The following is a 17,933-nucleotide window of genomic DNA, read 5'->3' as shown; positions in this document are numbered from 1 at the left end:
ACCTTGTTGAGAACAAAACTGCTGGTATTTCCTGTTGGATTTTATTGTAAATAGGTCTACCTGGGGAGTCCCCCACAGGAGGAAAATGGTGAGATCCAGATAGAGAGACCATTCATGGTGACTCGTAAATGAGCTGCTTAGTTGGTCTGATAGCTATTCTGCACAGCCAGAAGATCAGAAGCTTTGAGGTCAATTGAATTGGCAATGCAAAAGTCCCACTGCTTGCTGCCTCTTAGCAGCGTAAAGACTACCAGGACCCTCCTGGCCTATTGAGATAGAAGAGGGCCGCTGTATTGCCTGTAAGAACAAGCAGATTTCTTTCCTTGATATGGGGAAGGAAGGTTTGACATGCCAGCCAAATGGCTCTCAATTCACTGACATTTATACTCAGAGCTAACTCCTGAGTGGACCATACACCTTGTTTTTGCAGGGAACCCAGGAGGGTTCCCCATTCAAGAGCAGAAGTGTCTGTTACTAAGGTTAACGTTGGCTGAAGAGGAGCAAAGGGAACCCCACACACACATTGGCAGGGATTGTTCACCAGTCCAGAGAGACTAAGATCTGAGAGGGTACTTGCACCAACATGTCTAGGGAGTGATGGGTCTGTGAGTATACCAAAGCCAGCCATCCTTGCAGTTTCCTGAGACACACTCTGATGTGCTGGACTATATATGTCCATAAGGCTTCCCAATACGCCTTAGAAGCCTGAAGCAATTTCACACTATCATGTTTGGATGAGCTTTCAGGTCTAATGCAGCAGTCCGTATCATTGACAACAAACCTGACTGAGAGCCTTTGCCACCGAACTGAGCCTGTGGTCCTCCTTTATGAGTAACATCAAGGTCTGCTACATTAACATGCTGAGCTATCTATTAATAACATTGGAGCTCCAAGGTCAGAAGCATGGAGCAGACTAAACAGCATTACCGAAGCAACGACATTCCATCCTCCAGCACTTAACAACTCTGGGTAGTACTATCGAGGTCTGCTGCACAACCTGTCTGCGCAGAGCTGGACAGCACACTGAGAGAACACACACAAACACACACACATGGCTGCCACATAAGCCTCTGGCATGAACAATCCTGGGATAGCCTCAGACTGACGAGGGCACTGCCGAGGACAAAGGAACTGCTTCTGGAGCCAAACTCAATGGGGACGGCACCAGCGCTGGAGTCAACCACCCTGTGATCTGGTGACTGCCTCGAGGAGTGCTTCAGTTTGGAGTGCACGCTACTTGCACCTCTGTCCGCATGTCTGTTGGAATTAGGACCCAGAGGACTCCCTCTCCCAGTCAGTTCCTTAGAGGGCCTATGTTTCTTCCTCAGTGTTGGGGAGGGTGAACAGTTCCAGGATTCGGCCAGCACAGGGGGAGTGCTCCTCACAGAAGACCTGAAGTGCTTGGCGCAAGGTCTGAATAGGATGGCTCCAAGGGTCACAGAGTTGCCTCCATTAGCAAAATCCTCAGCCTGGCCTTCCTGTCTTTTGTGTTCCTCAGTTTAAAGTTGCTACAAATCCAACACCGATCTCGTACCTGAGAGTCACCAAGAGACTTTAGACAACTGGAGTATGGATCATTCATGGGCATAGGCTTGTTACAAGAAAATCAGGGTTTGAAGCCCAGTGACTCAGGTATGTCCAGGTACCAGTAGCAGAACCCCAAAAAGGGGGAACTGAAATGTAAAAATACTCTGAAAGAAAACTTAACACTCAAACACTAAACCCATGGTAAACAGGCATCAACTATATACAAAAACTATATACAAAACTGTGATGACCGGGAGAACCGTATGGTGACTTGCCTGCCTGGTGTGAAGGTTGCGGATCTCTCGAGGCATCTAGATAGACTTATGTGTAGTGCTGGGGAGGAGCCGGTGGTCGTGGTACATGTAGGTACCAATGACATAGGGAAGGGTAGGAGAGATGTCCTGGAAGCCAAATTTAGGCTGCTAGGGAAGAGACTGAAATCCAGGACCTCTATGGTGGCATTTTCAGAAATGCTCCCGGTTCCACGCGCAGGGCCAGGTAGGCAGGCAGAGCTTCAGAGTCTCAATGCGTGGATGAGACGATGGTGTAGAGAGGAGGGGTTCACGTTCATTAGGAACTGGGGAAACTTTTGGGATGGGAGGAGCCTATATAGGAGAGATGGGCTCCACCTAAACCAAAGTGGAACCAGACTGCTGGCACTAAACATTAAAAAGGTTGTAGAGCAGTTTTTAAACTAGGAGATGGGGGAAAGCCGACTGCTGCAGAGGAGCGTGTGGATCGGACACAGACTTCTCTTAGGGGAGAGTCTGATGATAGAGAATCTCCAGGTTATAGTCAGGAGCAGAGGACTGAGAAGTATAATGTAAGGGCCGGATCAGATGATAAACAGTCACATAAAAAAGAATCTGGCACATCAGAAAAAGGCAGGCTAATAAACAGGGACAAGTTTTTTAAGTGCTTGTACACAAATGCCAGAAGTCTAAATAATAAGATGGGTGAACTAGAGTGCCTTGTGATAAAGGAGGATATAGATATAATAGGCATCACAGAAACCTGGTGGACTGAGAGGAATCAATGGGACACAATCATTCCGGGGTACAAAATATATCGGAAGGACAGAACAGGCCGTGCAGGGGGAGGAGTGGCACTATATGTTAAAGAAAGTGTAGATTCAAATGAAGTAAAAATCTTAAGTGAATCCACAGGTTCCATAGAGTCTCTATGGATAGAAATTTCATGCTCTAGTAAAAATATAACAGTAGGGATCTATTATCGACCACCTGACCAGGACAGTAATAGTGATGATGAAATGCTAAGGGAAATTAGAGAGGCTATCAAAATTAAGAACCCAATAATAGTGGGGGATTTCAATTATCCCCATATTGACTGGGAACATTTCACTTCAGGACGAAATGCAGAGATAAAATTTCTCGATACTTTAAATGACTGCTTCATGGAGCAGCTGGTACGGGAACCCACAAGGGGAGAGGCGACTCTAGATTTAATCCTGAGTGGAGCGCAGGAGCTGGTCCAAGAGGTAACTATAGCAGGACCGCTTGGAAATAGTGACCATAATACAATAGCATTCAACATCCCTGTGGTGGGAAGAACATCTCAACTGCCCAACACTGTGGCCTTTAATTTCAAAAGGGGGAACTATACAAAAATGAGGGGGTTAGTTAGACAAAAGTTAAAAGGTACAGTGACTAAAGTGAAATCCCTGCAAGTTGCGTGGGCCCTTTTTAAAGACACCATAATAGAGGCCCAACTTCAATGTATACCCCAAATTAAGAAAAACAGTAAAAGAACTAAAAAAGAGCCACCGTGGCTTAACAACCATGTAAAAGAAGCAGTGAGAGATAAAAGACTTCCTTTAAAAGTGGAAGTCAAATCCTAGTGAGGCAAATAGAAAGGAGCACAAACACTGCCAACTTAAGTGCAAGAGTGTAATAAGAAAAGCCAAAGAGGAGTTTGAAGAACGGCTAGCCAAAAACTCCAAAGGTAATAACAAAATGTTTTTTAAGTACATCAGAAGCAGGAAGCCTGCTAAACAACCAGTGGGGCCCCTTGATGATCAAAATTCAAAAGGAGCGCTTAAAGACGATAAAGTCATTGCGGAGAAACTAAATGGATTCTTTGCTTCAGTCTTCACGGCTGAGGATGTTAGGGAGATTCCCAAACCTGAGCTGGCTTTTGTAGGTGACAAATCTGAGGAACTGTCACAGATTGAAGTGTCACTAGAGGAGGTTTTGGAATTAATTGATAAACTCAACATTAACAAGTCACCGGGACCAGATGGCATTCACCCAAGAGTTCTGAAAGAACTCAAATGTGAAGTTGCGGAACTATTAACTAAGGTTTGTAACCTGTCCTTTAAATCGGCTTCGGTACCCAATGACTGGAAGTTAGCTAATGTAACGGCAATATTTAAAAAGGGCTCTAGGGGTGATCCCGGCAATTACAGACCGGTAAGTCTAACGTCGGTACCGGGCAAATTAGTTGAAACAATAGTAAAGAATAAAATTGTCAGACACATAGAAAAACAAACTCTTGAGCAATAGTCAACATGGTTTCTGTAAAGGGAAATCGTGTCTTACTAATCTATTAGAGCTCTTTGAAGAGGTCAACAAACATGTGTGGACAAGGGGGATCCGGTAGACATAGTGTACTTAGATTTCCAGAAAGCCTTTGACAAGGTCCCTCACCAAAGGCTCTTACGTAAATTAAGCTGTCATGGGATAAAAGGAAAGGTCCTTTCATGGATTGAGAACTGGTTAAAGGACAGGGAACAAAGGGTAGGAATTAATGGTAAATTCTCAGAATGGAGAGGGGTAACTAGTGGTGTTCCCCAAGGGTCAGTCCTAGGACCAATCCTATTCAATTTATTCATAAATGATCTGGAGAAAGGGGTAAACAGTAGGTGGCAAAATTTGCAGATGATACTAAACTACTCAAGATAGTTAAGACCAAAGCAGATTGTGAAGAACTTCAAAAAGATCTCACAAAACTAAGTGATTGGGCAACAAAATGGCAAATGAAATTTAATGTGGATAAATGTAAAGTAATGCACATTGGAAAAAATAACCCCAACTATACATACAACATGATGGGGGCTAATTTAGCTACAACAAGTCAGGAGAAAGATCTTGGAGTTATCGTGGATAGTTCTCTGAAGATGTCCACGCAGTGTGCAGAGGCGGTCAAAAAAGCAAACAGGATGTTAGGAATCATTAAAAAGGGGATAGAGAATAAGACTGAGAATATATTATTGCCCTTATATAAATCCATGGTACGCCCACATCTCGAATACTGTGTACAGATGTGGTCTCCTCACCTCAAAAAAGATATTCTAGCACTAGAAAAGGTTCAGAAAAGAGCAACTAAAATGATTAGGGGTTTAGAGAGGGTCCCATACGAGGAAAGATTAAAGAGGCTAGGACTCTTCAGTTTGGAAAGGAGAAGACTAAGGGGGGACATGATAGAGGTATATAAAATCATGAGTGATGTTGAGAAAGTGGATAAGGAAAAGTTATTTACTTATTCCCATAATACAAGAACTAGGGGTCACCAAATGAAATTAATAGGCAGCAGATTTAAAACAAATAAAAGGAAGTTCTTCTTCACGCAGCGCACAGTCAACTTGTGGAACTCCATACCTGAGGAGGTTGTGAAGGCTAGGACTATAACAATGTTTAAAAGGGGACTGGATAAATTCATGGTGGCTAAGTCCATAAATGGCTATTAGCCAGGATGGGTAATAATGGTGTCCCTAGCCTCTGTTCGTCAGAGGATGGAGATGGATGGCAGGAGAGAGATCACTTGATCATTGCCTGTTAGGTTCACTCCCTCAGGGGCACCTGGCATTGGCCACTGTCGGTAGACAGATACTGGGCTAGATGGACCTTTGGTCTGACCCGGTACGGCCTTTCTTATGTTCTTAAAGGGGGGAACTTGTGAAGGCAAGACCACAGATTCTAACAAGAATCATGGGCGGTAAGAAGGAACTGAGAGGGGTCAAGGACAGTTCTACCGTTTATGCCATCGCACAGCTGTGCGAGGCATCAGAGGGTGCATCCACTGCCCCCCATGGGTACTGCTGAGACAAAGATCTCTGACAACTGTGTACTGGAAACACACACTCCTGAAGTGGAATGGACATGTGCAATCACTCAAAGAAGAACTGATATTTCATAGGAAGAAAGAAAAATGCCCCTGACCAATTGTGAAATGCTGCAAATTCCTTCCTGACTCCTACAGTGATCCATTCATGCTGTGAAGCATTATATTTAGCTACCCTATTCAAGCAAAACACAAATGTTACTAGTGGTCAAAGCATCATCCTCAAGAAGCAAAACAGGATGCAAAAGAGGCAGAGCTGAGCTAACCTCATGTTATGAAAGTCTGGCCCATCTTCAACAGGTGCTTCCTGATTGTGCTGCTGTCTTGAAACTCATTAATATTTCAATAAATGTAAGGTTGTTTCAGGAGCAACTGTGGTTTTCCGGTAAGACCTGGTGAAACTCAGTGAATCTGACTGACTTCACTTTGAGTTAGTTTGAACTGTGAATCATAACCAAAGAAATATTCCACAAGCCTTTTTGAACCCATTAGAGCTGGTCAAGAATTTTTTGATGAAATGTTTTTTGCCAGAAAATGCATGTTCATCAAAACTGAAACTTTCAATGGAAAAGGGTCAATTTTGGTGAAAATTTTGTTGGGAAGGTTTCTGAGGCCCAGAAGGGAATTTCTGGGCAAAGCGAAAGAGCTAGAGAACCTGTACCGCAGGCTAGCCAACAGCCTGGTGATTAGGACCCTTGCTGGGATATGAAAGACCTGGGTTCAATCCCCTGCTCTGTCTGATTTACAGCAGGGACAAGAACCTAGGTCTCCCACATCTCAGGCAATGCCCTGACCCCTAATATTACACTGTGAGAAGTCTTGGTTTCATCCTGCTCCAGAATGGGAACAATTTCTAAAGTCTTGAAAATGTATGGGACAAGAAAAACATTTTCCACCCAGCTCTAGAACCGATAACGTACATTTTGCAGGGCTCGAGAAATAAGTAGATCTGGGACGAATGGTAGATATTTATAACGGTCTCCCGGTTAGACCTGATGGAGCAGTTTCTTTAATCTGCACATTCAGGAAGCTAATGATCCAAACTCTCCTCCCATTTAGCTCCACTGCTAAGAAATTAACACAGTGTGCAGTTTTTGTAGGTAATAGAGGACGTCTTGGGTGCATTGTCAGGTGTGAGGCCTTCAGCAGTGATGGGGAAACCTCAAACCCACAGAGGTTTGGTTCAGGTAAGGCCCCAACATTCAGATGTTAATCAGACTTACCCAGACCGTTGGGATTTCTGTGCAATGGATGGATGAAATGACCTCTTGAGGTCCCTTCCAGCCTTACATTTCTAGGATGCCCAAAACAGCTGAACATGCATTTTGGAGTCTGGAAAATGGGCTGTTGAGGGACTTAGTGGGGAAAGGCAATGAAGTTTTCTCCAAGCGCTTTCTTTGAACACCCATGCAGCAAATGATTTTTTTAATGCAGGCACATTTCAATGTGCATTAAGATGCTTAATATATACCTCCACATATTGACCGTACATCATTTTGTTCTTAATAGTAAACTGACTAGTCACTCTAGACTTTTTGTTCCAATAAGAAACCCCTGAGTGCTGTTCTCATCAAGAATGCCACCTGAAGTGCATTAGAATCAGGTCTTTTTGAATGAATGCTACTCACTTTGTGACAAGAGATCTTCTCTTGCTGGGCATTTTTCAGAGTCTTTAGTTCCTGCACGGTGGCCTCCAGCTGAGTTCTGGTGGAGATCAGCTTTTCCTGTCGGTGTGACAAACACAGGCATTATGCTGTAATGTATCTAGTTATTTATACTAGCTGAAGCTAAATGGATGTCTGGGAGATGGGCCTCCCTAATGAGACCTAATTTTTCTCCTGCACTTTTCCAGTTGTTATGCTGGAAATCAGTTGAGATTAGAAGTACCAGAAGCACTTAGATTATTCTCTGTAATCTATGGAGAGACTGCAGGAAATAAGTCAGTGGTTCTCAACCGGGGGTACATGTACCCCTGGGGGTATGCAAAGGTCTTCCAGGGGGTACATCAACTCATCTAAATATTTGCCTAACTTTAAAGAAGGCTAAATAAAAGGCACTAGCAAAGTCAGTACAAACAAAAATTTCATACAGACAATGACTTGTTTATACTGCTCTATGTACTGAACATTGAAATGTAAGTACAGTATTTATATTCCAATTGTTTTATTGTATAATTATATGGAAAAAATGAAAAAGTAAGCCATTTTTCAGTAGCAGAGTGCTTTTGTATTTTTATGTCTGGTTTTGTAAGCAAGTAATTTTTAAGTGAGGTGTAAGTTGGGGGTAGGCAAGATAAATCAGACTCCTGAAAGGGGTGCAGTAGTCTGGAACGGTTCAGAGCCACTGGGTTAGGTGACCTCAGTCCACAGCCTCGCCACAGATAGGAGTGCTGCTGTGCAGTGGAATCCTTGTGGGGGAAGAGAGAATGGCAGACACTAGCCCATAAATACATAACCTATTGCTGATCATATTTGGTACTTCTCTTTTAAAATGTTGTTTCTTTGATGCCTGCTGTAGCCCTCCAAACCCAGGTTACTGTCTGCCAAACCCAGGTTACTGTCCTTGTGGATCAGTGTAGCATTCCCCCTCCCCCTTTAAGAAGGGCATCATGCATGCTATCTACTCCACACCCACTGTGAATGTCTCCCTGAAGTGCTCCAAGAACAGGCCACTCTGCCTTCTGAGACCAGTGAGCCACCCACCTAGGGCTCCACCTCTCCCCCATCCCAGAGAGCACAAGCCCTCCACTCCTGAGGCTACACAAAAAGTAGGAAGCAGAGGCGATTCCTACAGCCCACCTTTCAGGAGAGCTCAATTCACTGGGGAGATACCAGCAACTTTCCTTAGCATCTTAATCACTTCACAATAGTTAACTAGAGTCCTAAACAGAATTTAAAGAGAGACTTTCGGCTGGGTAAGCTTGAATAATTAAACACAAATCCAGTCCATCAGCCAGTATATGTCTCAGATCCCTTTGCTTTAAATGCAAATATATCTATAGAGGAGCTTTTCATCCCTCTCACGCTCTCTCTTCCTGCTGATGAATTCTGCAACAGTCATTACAGTGGGTTTCTGGCATCAGTCTGTTGTCATGGAAATTATCATGACATCACACATTGAGTTTTTGTGACCTCCCTGCTGGACAAATCTGAGAAGGAACAAATGTCTCTTCCCGGGCAAACATCTGTACAAATCAAAACATGATGAGAAAGATTAGTGAAAGCTGAATCGGGGTTTGATGAATGGTGAATCAAAAACTTGCCCTGGTGACTGGATTTTACCCATTAGGATCTGCAGAATCTCAGCTTTCAGGATTTTTTTAAATGAAGGTTTTAGCCCTTATGGTTGGGAAGATCCCTTTTGAATGGGCCTTATGTAATCAATTGCAGTATTGTTTTCTAGAGTCTGCAGTCACACTGGATAACTGTGAACTGCCAAAGGCCCAAATCCTACCACTGGTATACAGCCTGAGCAGCTTGCTCTGTGCTGGGGACTTACTAAAAACCCCAGGTCATTCAATGAAGCCCGTTGGTGTCTGACACTCCAGCCTTAGGGCTAGACTAGCATCCGCAGAACCTGTGCTCCCACTGCATGAAGGTGTGAAAGGAATAGCTTGAGTACAGATCCTATGCAAATTCAGTTTATGTTTTAAATGGCTTTCATCTTGACAAGCTTTAAAGTAACTTCCCTTTGTGTACAAGATGAAGATGCCAAAAGATAAGCTGCTTGACTTATAGCCCAGTGCTAAAATAGAAAAAATTACTGTACATTCATCAGTTCTAAAGGAACTGGAGGCGATGAAACTGGACATAGGTTTGAAGAATTTATCTTTAACTTTGCTGCTGGGTGAATGTTGAGTGATTGGTTGTTACTAGGCTTCTTTTTTCAATCAGTTATTTTTATATGATTTTGATTTTGAACTTTCCTGTAAACTGGTGACAATGTCATCTCAAGACCTTTTCACCTGGTTACAACCAGGCCAGCTCCCCCAAAGTGGTCTCATGAATCCAGCTGTTTGCTAATTTTGAGGGATCACAGATGTCAGTCTCTGTGGTATGCAAAACACCACATTTTTTTTCAATTACTGATTTAAGTAGGACTTTTCCAGGTTGACACTTGCTAAGAAATTACTCAACTGAAACCTCATTGGAGCAAGTTGCGTGGCTCCAAGGTTGGCCCAGAACTTGATTTGTCCAAAGAACTTGGAGGGAGGCCTTGCAAGACTGAGCAAGCAAAATTTTCAAACTATAATGATCAAGGGTAAGGCCAAGAAGCTTTGCCTTTTGGGTCAACAAGCCACATAAGGCAAGGCTGACCTTCCAGAATCTCCAAGACTGGCCATCTTGGGGACATGAAATCATGACATCAACAAACAGCCTTTGATCAGCACCCAAATAAGGCCCTTTAATGTGTAGCGCTGCACCAACAAAACATCACCGTCTGGCTCTTTGCCTGCAAGAATCCATAAGACTGCAAGAATTGAGAGTTCATGAGCCCCTGTTATCTTATTTTTCCTTTTTGTACTTTTATTAGCTGGAAGACATCCCAGCTGCTTAATATTTTTTAATTTTAGTGTGGGAAAGTGTGGTTATGACCATGCATGTGTGTCTAAGCACCCTCAGAAAGTTCACACAATGAAGGCACCAGAAAGAAAAGTTCCCATGGTTTAAACAGCTCTAAATAGTGGATCATAAAATTACTTATTGGGATGTGTACAAAAGTGTTGTGTTAAAGTCTGTATTATAAAAGAAGCGGATCTTGTTACCCACCATATAAGAAAGGAATTCTAAGAAGGTAGCTTTGTAATTGGCTTCCATATTAAGTTCTTGATGAGCTTTAAATCCTTGATATGATTGGTTTAGGTACAATTCTTTAGTTGGGATTTAAAACAAAACAGAGAACCACCTTCTTAGAATCTTCTCTAGAATTGATAAGGATTGGTTATTTTTTGCATTCATTTGACTATTTAATTCCAATCCAATATTGAGACTAATGTGTGGATTTGATTTTGATTTGACTGTTGTAATGCACCATTTTTAGTTTAGTTTAAAAGTACCGATAGTAGCTTAGATGTTTTCTCAGTTTATTTTTGTTTAGTTAATAGCTTTAATCCCATTAATAAAACTGATACTGAGTCACATTTCCTTCAGAATACAATGTGGGTTCAGAACCTTTGAGGATATCAGCTAATCAACTTAAAAGCCTGAGCAGCACACGGTTATTAGCTTTTGGTGAGTAGATCACCCTACTCCCAAATTCCTGGTATAGTGGGGTCCAGAGGGAGCCCCACTTGAAACTAGGCCTCATACTGTGCAGGGGTATTCCTATCCTGCATGGGCTCTTCAAATCCTGTTCTGTCCCCTGCACAGACAGACTATGCTGGTTCTGGGCCACTACAAGAGAGCCTTCCATTGCCATGGAAAGAGGAGGCAAAATTTACCCCAAGAGCAGTAGCGTTCAACACAGTGGAGTGTTAACTCCACTTCATAGTCCATCCTTCAGCACTGGGACAGTGCAACTGCTGGAAATTAGAATATGCACAGGGATCAAGCAATTTTATCACCTAGTACAGCTGTATGATATGATGGTAAAAATACCTGCATCATCCATAGCTTCCACTGTTGCTACCACTGGCACTGAATTCCAGCTATGAAATTTACTAATGTAAATGCAGCCCTTGGGTCTCACTTTTATCCCTCAGAATTTCAAGCTGCCCTATAACCTAGGAGGCTTAAACCTTCACCCCACCTCCAGAGCTGTGAGCACTTCAAGCCCTGGTGATGAAGATAAAATCCTCTGGCTAGTGACATACTGCATAAATATTCATGCTTTAATTGCAGCATGGACAGTGCTTAACATGTAAAAATCATGACTCAGATCCCTAAAATCAAGAGAGTGGCTTAAAATAATTATTTAAAAAAAATAAGTGTGGGGTTATTTTTATTCACGTCCTGGTTTTTGGAGCCTTTGGGGTTCCCTTGGGTCATGTTTTCAAGTGTTTCTTCAGAACCATGAAGGCTAGGATCCTGTTATTACTTTGAAATGAAAGCTGAGAGCCTCACAAGATCACAGAATTCCAGGAGCCAGGACTTTAAGAATAATATCTAATATGTCAATACTTTCAATAACATTGTGGGAGTTAAGTATCAGAGGGGTAGCCGTGTTAGTCTGGATCTGTAAAAGCAGCAAAGAGTCCTGTGGCACCTTATAGACTAACAGACGTTTTGCAGCATGAGCTTTCGTGGATGAATACCCACTTCGTCGGATGCAAGATGAAGTGGCTATTCACCCACAAAAGCTCATGCTGCAAAACGTCTGTTAGTCTATAAGGTGCCACAGGATTCTTTGCATTGTGGGAGTTGGCAACACTGTAACATATCGAATGTTCCACATTCTCTTCAGTGGAAAGGACTCTCTGTGAAATGTGCTAAAGTAGCAGAGAATGTTTCACACCTGCCTTTGACTGAGCCTTACCGCATAGAACTGCACAGCATCTGGGAGGAGTAGGAATTGGGAGCTTTGATCTTCAGGCTTCTGGGCATCTCTGCAGAGAAAGCAGGCAAGTTTCCCATCCATCTTCCAGAAGAGCTTGAGAGGCTCACCGTGTTTGCTGCATTTCTGCTGGCATTTCCCTACATGAAAGCCCTTGATCTTTTCCACTAGTTTTTCCAGCACTATGTTCCCTATGTACTGCCTGTCTGGGGACTGTGCTTGGCACTCTGGGCATAGGCAGACCTCCGCCCTGCCCCAGATTTCCTCAATACAGGGTTTGCAGAAGTTGTGGCCACAAGGCAAAATCACTGGCTCCTTAAACCATTCCAGGCACAGAGGGCAGGTCAGCTCCTTGGTGAAATCTTCAGCTTGTGGCCTTGAGGGCAGGTCGGAGGAGCTGGTGCTGAGTAAGAGGTTTATTTTGCTTTCATTGTCACTTACAGAAGTGGATGAGGAAGAGGAGACGTTTGTACTGGAGAAAGATGACATCGTGCTGGAGGGAATTGTCTTAGATCAACTACCAAGCAAAGACCATCCTGTCAGAAGGGAAATGACTGGAATGAGACTCCCCTTCCTAGCCTAGGGCACAGAGCTCATCAAGGGTAACCTAGGCATGAGGAGGATCTTCAGCAAAACTCTCCTGTTGAGAGGGGCCTTGGGGTGAGACTCTATGACCAAGGCCACCCCCACCCCCAAGCACAGTGTTAGCCACCCACATTGGCGCATCAGCATAGTGCACATACTGACACTGGGCCAGCCTTGCAGCTACATAGGGAGTAATCAAATTTACCTGATAGACAGCCCTCAGGCTCACTCCCCGGTCTCCCACTAAACACCTGAGACTGCAGACAGCAGTCAACCCAGAGATGTGTACCCAATGAGGAACAACCATACAAAGTAACACAACCTAGAAAAGCACACATAGCCCCACCCTATTTCACCACATACACACAAACATTCCCCAACCCCCGACCTCACAGATCTAGCCCCAGTACCGACAAAACCTTGCTCACCAGATGTATTACTGCACACAAATGCATGTCCCAGCTACACTTCAGACCCCCTCAGATATTCCCCAGCACTAAGATATGCCCCAAACACACACACACCTCATATCTCCTACATATATCAGAGAAATATGCAACAGAAACAACTATCCCTAAGTATGTCCTTGACACCCCAACTCACCACTACACAGCTACAATCCACACATAGATCTGAGAAGCCTGTTTCCAGATATACCCCAGACACCATCACATACCAGCTGGGCACACAAAAGTTACATTTGGAAATGTAGGTCCATAGATGTATTTCTCACTGCTTCTTCAGCGAGGAAATCATTTTAAAAGCAAAGCCAATCTGAATTATCTTTCTACAGTTTTAAACTAGCAACCCTCAGTTTTGTAGCTCAACTGCCCTAACCAATAATCTCTGATATGGTAATGACTCCTTCCACTCCACACTGGTCAGCAATGGAGACTGAATCCCAGATCTTCAGTACTCAAAATATGAGTCACAGGTATTCGAACTAAGGTAGCACTGCCTTTAGTCGCTTGCACTCATAGGCTTTTATCATCTTTCTTAGGACCAGCCAGAACGGAGAACTAAAAAAACACCTGGAACCAGTAGGTTACACTTTGGAAAATCCACTCAGGATTTTTCAACACATACCAACACTTTAGGACTCACTAAAAATCCCCTGCAGAATCTCAACATACAGAGAGAATCCTGTACTAGGCACTGGGTCTTCTGCTGCTCCTACCCCAGGCCCTGGCAAGATTCACAAGAGAAATCACTCTCAGCTACTTCTCCATGCTTCATGGCCCCTTAAGGGTGCATCCCCTTCACTGCTCCTCCTCCCCCCAGCCATGGGTAGGCTCAAGGGATTAGCCCCTCAGCCATCCCCTCCTTCTCCTCACCCCAGTCCCCCAGCTCTGTGGAGAGGGAGAGGGAGTGGGAGGGGGAGGGCTCCTCTTTTGCTCTTATCCTTTCTTACCCAGGGCCTACCCCCAGTCAGCTGCAAGCCCCAGGCTGTGCAGCCATCTTGAGCAGAGCCCTGAGTCTGCTAGCAGCCTGTACCATGGCTCTGTGGTCCCAGAGTTAAGGAGAAGGTAGACTCAGGCCAGACTGTGTGAATGGCACAGCAGGTGCAGAGCTGCAGGAAACAGCAATGGGGGGGAAGGAATGGTGTGACGAGCCTAAAGGCTGGAGGAAGCCTCAGGCAGTCTGAAAAGTCAGCAGCTCTGCTGAAGAGACACCCCGGTCCAGGGTACACCTATCACCCAATCCAGAGACACCTCAGGGTACTCAGCCTACCCCTCACATCCTGCTATTCCACAGGAGATGCCCCCTTCCCACCCAGATATACTGCACACATGCTCCCCCCCACACCCCTCAGCAAGGTGATGGATGTCCATGAGTCTCAGAGTCTCGGCCTCTATGTCTGTGGTGGAGATTTATCCCAAGGCAATTGGTCTCAACAAATCCTAGGAACTAGGGAGGAGTTTTACCCTCAGAAGATGGCACTTGGTGAGCTCTAGACTAGGCCCATGTGGAGGACTCAGGAGACTTGCGAACGAGGTAGCTGTCAAGTCACCGGGTCTGGCCCAGCGGGGCTCTTAGTGAGTGATGCCACAGGAAAATGGCACAGGCAAGGTTCTGGAAGAGGGTGGGCATGTGGTCAGGGGCAGGTAGTTCCCCAGGAACCTGGGGGCAGATGCTGGAAGAGGGTGGCCGCGGGAGGAAGGCACTGGGAGAGCTGAGGAGTTTGACTTTGAAGCAGACTGGCGGTGTTCGGAGGGGTGCATGGAGTGCAGGTAGGATGACCAGACAACAAATGTGAAAAATCGAGACAGAGGATGGGGGATAATAGGAGCCTATATAAGAAAAAGACCCAAAAATCGGGACTGCCCTATAAAATCGGGACATCTGGTCACCCTAAGTGCAGTGGTTTCTGAGAGAGGATGGCAGTTAGCGAGAGGCAGAATGGCAGTTACTCAGTTCCCTCCCATGGAGGGAAAGGTTCTAGAAAACAGGACCCGCAAGGTAGGGCTTTCCCTATCCATGTTTTCCCATGCTGGCCCCTTGGCTGGGGTAGCTGTCCTAGATTAAATGGTTTGGATGTCCTGGGTTTTTGTAGTTGAGAGGTGGCAACCCTACACACTAGTCCACACTGCCCAACATTTCAAGTGGTTACTCTGGGATGGGTCCTAACCCCAGGGAGGGGTGGGAAGCCCTGTGGGTGGGGAGGTGGAGGGAAGTTACACACTCACCCCACAGCAGCAACTCCTGGGCTCCTATCCTGTGGGGCTCAACTCCCCCACCCCCCGGGCATTATGACCAGGCCCAAGTGCACAGCACTGCTCAGGTTTGGTCTGGACCCCTCACCCCATGCAGCAGGTCACAATGCCACTCACTCAAATTTAGCTTGGGCACACACATGCACACATACATATGCCATCAGCAGGTAGGGTGACCAGATGTCCCAATTTTATAGGGACAATCCCAATTTGGGGTTTTTTTTCTTATATAGGCTTCTATTACCCCCCCACCCCATCCCAATTTTTCACATTTGCTGTCTGGTGATCCTATCAGCAGGCCAGGCCAGGCCAAACCTGACCATCACTGTGACCCTTTGTGACAGGGGTCACTTTGTAATACCTGAAGTGGGGAGCCAAGCCCTGTGGGGCAGGAGCCATTTCAACCAGCACAGGGGGGTGGGTGTCAAAGCAGGACAGTTCTGCTAACCCTGGGACAACTATTGGGAAGACTGCTAGTCAGTGGGAGGCATATGGGCACATAATTACTTTTATTAGGAAAAACACTAATTAATATAATTCTCAGCATTTCTACAATCTTAAATATCCTGAAAGTGCTGTGCAAACATTAGCTGCTTGGTGAGAGTCCGTGAGGTCACAGGAACCTAGGGAGGAAAGTTATAGCTAGAGAGATGGGCAGTGGTAGTACCATATTCATGCTTACTACTTACATAATAATAAAAGTGTTACTTGAATATCAAGTAATTAAAGGTGAACTTTCAGATGAATTTAGACCCAAATGTAGTTGCAGTAAAAACAAGCTTTTGCTAAGCCTCACACCTCAGTAGAAACATTCCAGTGGATTTTTTGTTTAAAATTTCAAAGGATACAATTTATTGGTAAAGGCCAAATATTTCCCTGCAGTGTTTGCTACCCAAAGACTGCCACCTCTGCTAATGTGTGAGAATGCAGGAAAGTGATTGGTAACCAAATACACCTCTACCCCGATATAACACTGTCCTCGGAAGCCAAAAAATCTTACCGTATTATAGGTGAAACCGTGTTATATTGACCTTGCTTTGATCTGCCAGAGCACGCAGCCCTCCTCCCCCCCCCCCCAAAGCGCTGCTTTACCATGTTATATCTGAATTCATGTTATATTGGGGTAGAGGTGTACATTTATACTCACTCTGTCCCTGCTAATTTAGGTGGCTGGAAAAGTAGAATAGAGTTTAATTATTTGATACTTTTCTTAGTTTTAAAATACAGATAAATTCCTGTCTCTTACAGACCATCAACAATTGGAATATACCAGATTTTTCTTTATTCCTGTGTTTTCAGAAAGTTTTCTTACTCAGCCTGAGGTTAAAATCTCCATTAATTAGAGAGCCTCTTTAAGCAAATGCTGTCTTCAAGTACAAAACCTTAAATGGGATGAGAAGATCGTACAAAGTAATGTCTGTCTTCCTTGCCTGTTAAAAATAATTTAATGATTAAATGGGAAAAAGTTGTCACATCCTTTCAAGCCAGAAGGATGGAATTCCATAATGTCTTTCATACATGCTTGTTCTGCCACAACAAGCTTGTCGGAGTCACACCATCAGATCACATGGAAAACATTGCAATCACTAGGATGCCCTGCATCCTGGTCTCTGGCTCTGCCCCATATTAGTTCCTTATTGGGCACCTCTCCCCCCCCCCCATTTTTTTTGTTTTGTTTGTTTTTAAATACACACAACAAAAATATTGGCTCTCAGAAAATAAGAGCAGCAAGGGGCATTATGATCACAACAGGTATAGGATTTTGCCCAGTAATTTCTCCATCAAGCCAAATGACTTCTGGTGGGACTAGAACCTCTGTTTTTGGTGCCTTTCCTTCCAGGATCTTGTTTCTTGACATACCTGAACTCTTGGTGGAATGAGCTCACCAGGCCTGGACCAGCCTGCCTTTCTATCACATAGCACAACTAAACTTATGCTTTCTCACAAGTGTGCATATATGCTGTGTTCTTTTGCAAGTCATCGTAAAGCAAAAAAATCCAGTTCTATAAAGTGGATTGTTCACTTGAATAAAACTTGAGAGAAATTGAGTTTCTCTTATCTAGTTTCTATTTTTGTCTGTTTCTTTCCCAACTGCTTAAATCTGGAGTAGGCAAGCTTTTTGGCTTGAGGGCCGCATCGGGTTTTGTAAATTGTATGGAAGGCCGGTTAGCTGAGGGGGTTGTGGCCTGGTCCTCACCTCCTATCTGTGTCCCACCCAGGATTCCTGCCCCATCCAACTCCCCATTCCCTGACTTTTCACCCCCCAACCCCTGCCCCATCCTTCCCCCCCCACCCGCTTCCTGTCCCCTACAAGAAATTCAAAGCAGCTGAACTACACAGTGGTTTTCCCTCTTGACATCTGGCAACAGCTTTAAAGTAGAGTATCTGCTAGTCTGTTTCAATGTTACACCATCTCAGAGCTATAGGTGGGGCGTTTGTATTGTTCTGGTAGTATTGGGGGCAACCTCAACAATCAGACCTTGTTAAGTAACTCACCATGTATCTGTTTGATTTGTCTTCAAACAAGTCTTTCTT

At 44.4% G+C, this 17,933-nt stretch overlaps 1 protein-coding gene and 1 long non-coding RNA gene across 4 annotated transcripts in view; one reads left to right on the top strand and one right to left on the bottom strand.

The window, feature by feature from the left end:
* TRIM69 (tripartite motif containing 69) overlaps positions 1–17,912 on the bottom strand; it is a 30,435-nt gene extending 12,523 nt beyond the window's left edge. The window contains exons 1-4 of one of the 2 annotated variants that reach the window (XM_039490864.1): positions 17,895–17,912; positions 12,541–12,635; positions 12,082–12,151; positions 7,236–7,331 (exon numbers count right to left, since the gene is read on the bottom strand). In XM_039490864.1, the coding sequence (XP_039346798.1) occupies positions 7,236–7,331; positions 12,082–12,151; positions 12,541–12,635; positions 17,895–17,897 (264 nt within the window). In that variant the 5' untranslated portion in view covers positions 17,898–17,912. Of the gene's footprint in view, positions 1–7,235; positions 7,332–12,081; positions 12,636–15,371; positions 15,448–17,894 lie in introns of those variants that run through there. The other variant, XM_039490863.1, reaches the window with a different exon arrangement.
* Positions 8,579–12,160, top strand: LOC120373043. Of its 2 annotated transcripts, none has more exons than XR_005585339.1 (3): positions 8,579–8,852; positions 10,758–10,838; positions 12,010–12,160. It is a non-coding gene; the product is annotated as an uncharacterized LOC120373043 (long non-coding RNA). The 2 variants fall into 2 exon arrangements; XR_005585340.1 differs by lacking the exon at positions 8,579–8,852 and adding an exon at positions 9,304–9,420.
* Positions 17,913–17,933: the final 21 nt, after the last annotated feature.

This window comes from Mauremys reevesii, linkage group 10 (genome assembly GCF_016161935.1).
Source record: "Mauremys reevesii isolate NIE-2019 linkage group 10, ASM1616193v1, whole genome shotgun sequence".
In the NCBI taxonomy this organism is placed as follows: domain Eukaryota; kingdom Metazoa; phylum Chordata; order Testudines; family Geoemydidae; genus Mauremys; species Mauremys reevesii.
The sequence above is the reverse complement of the archived record's forward strand: the minus strand, read 5'-3'. Positions and strand labels throughout refer to the sequence as shown.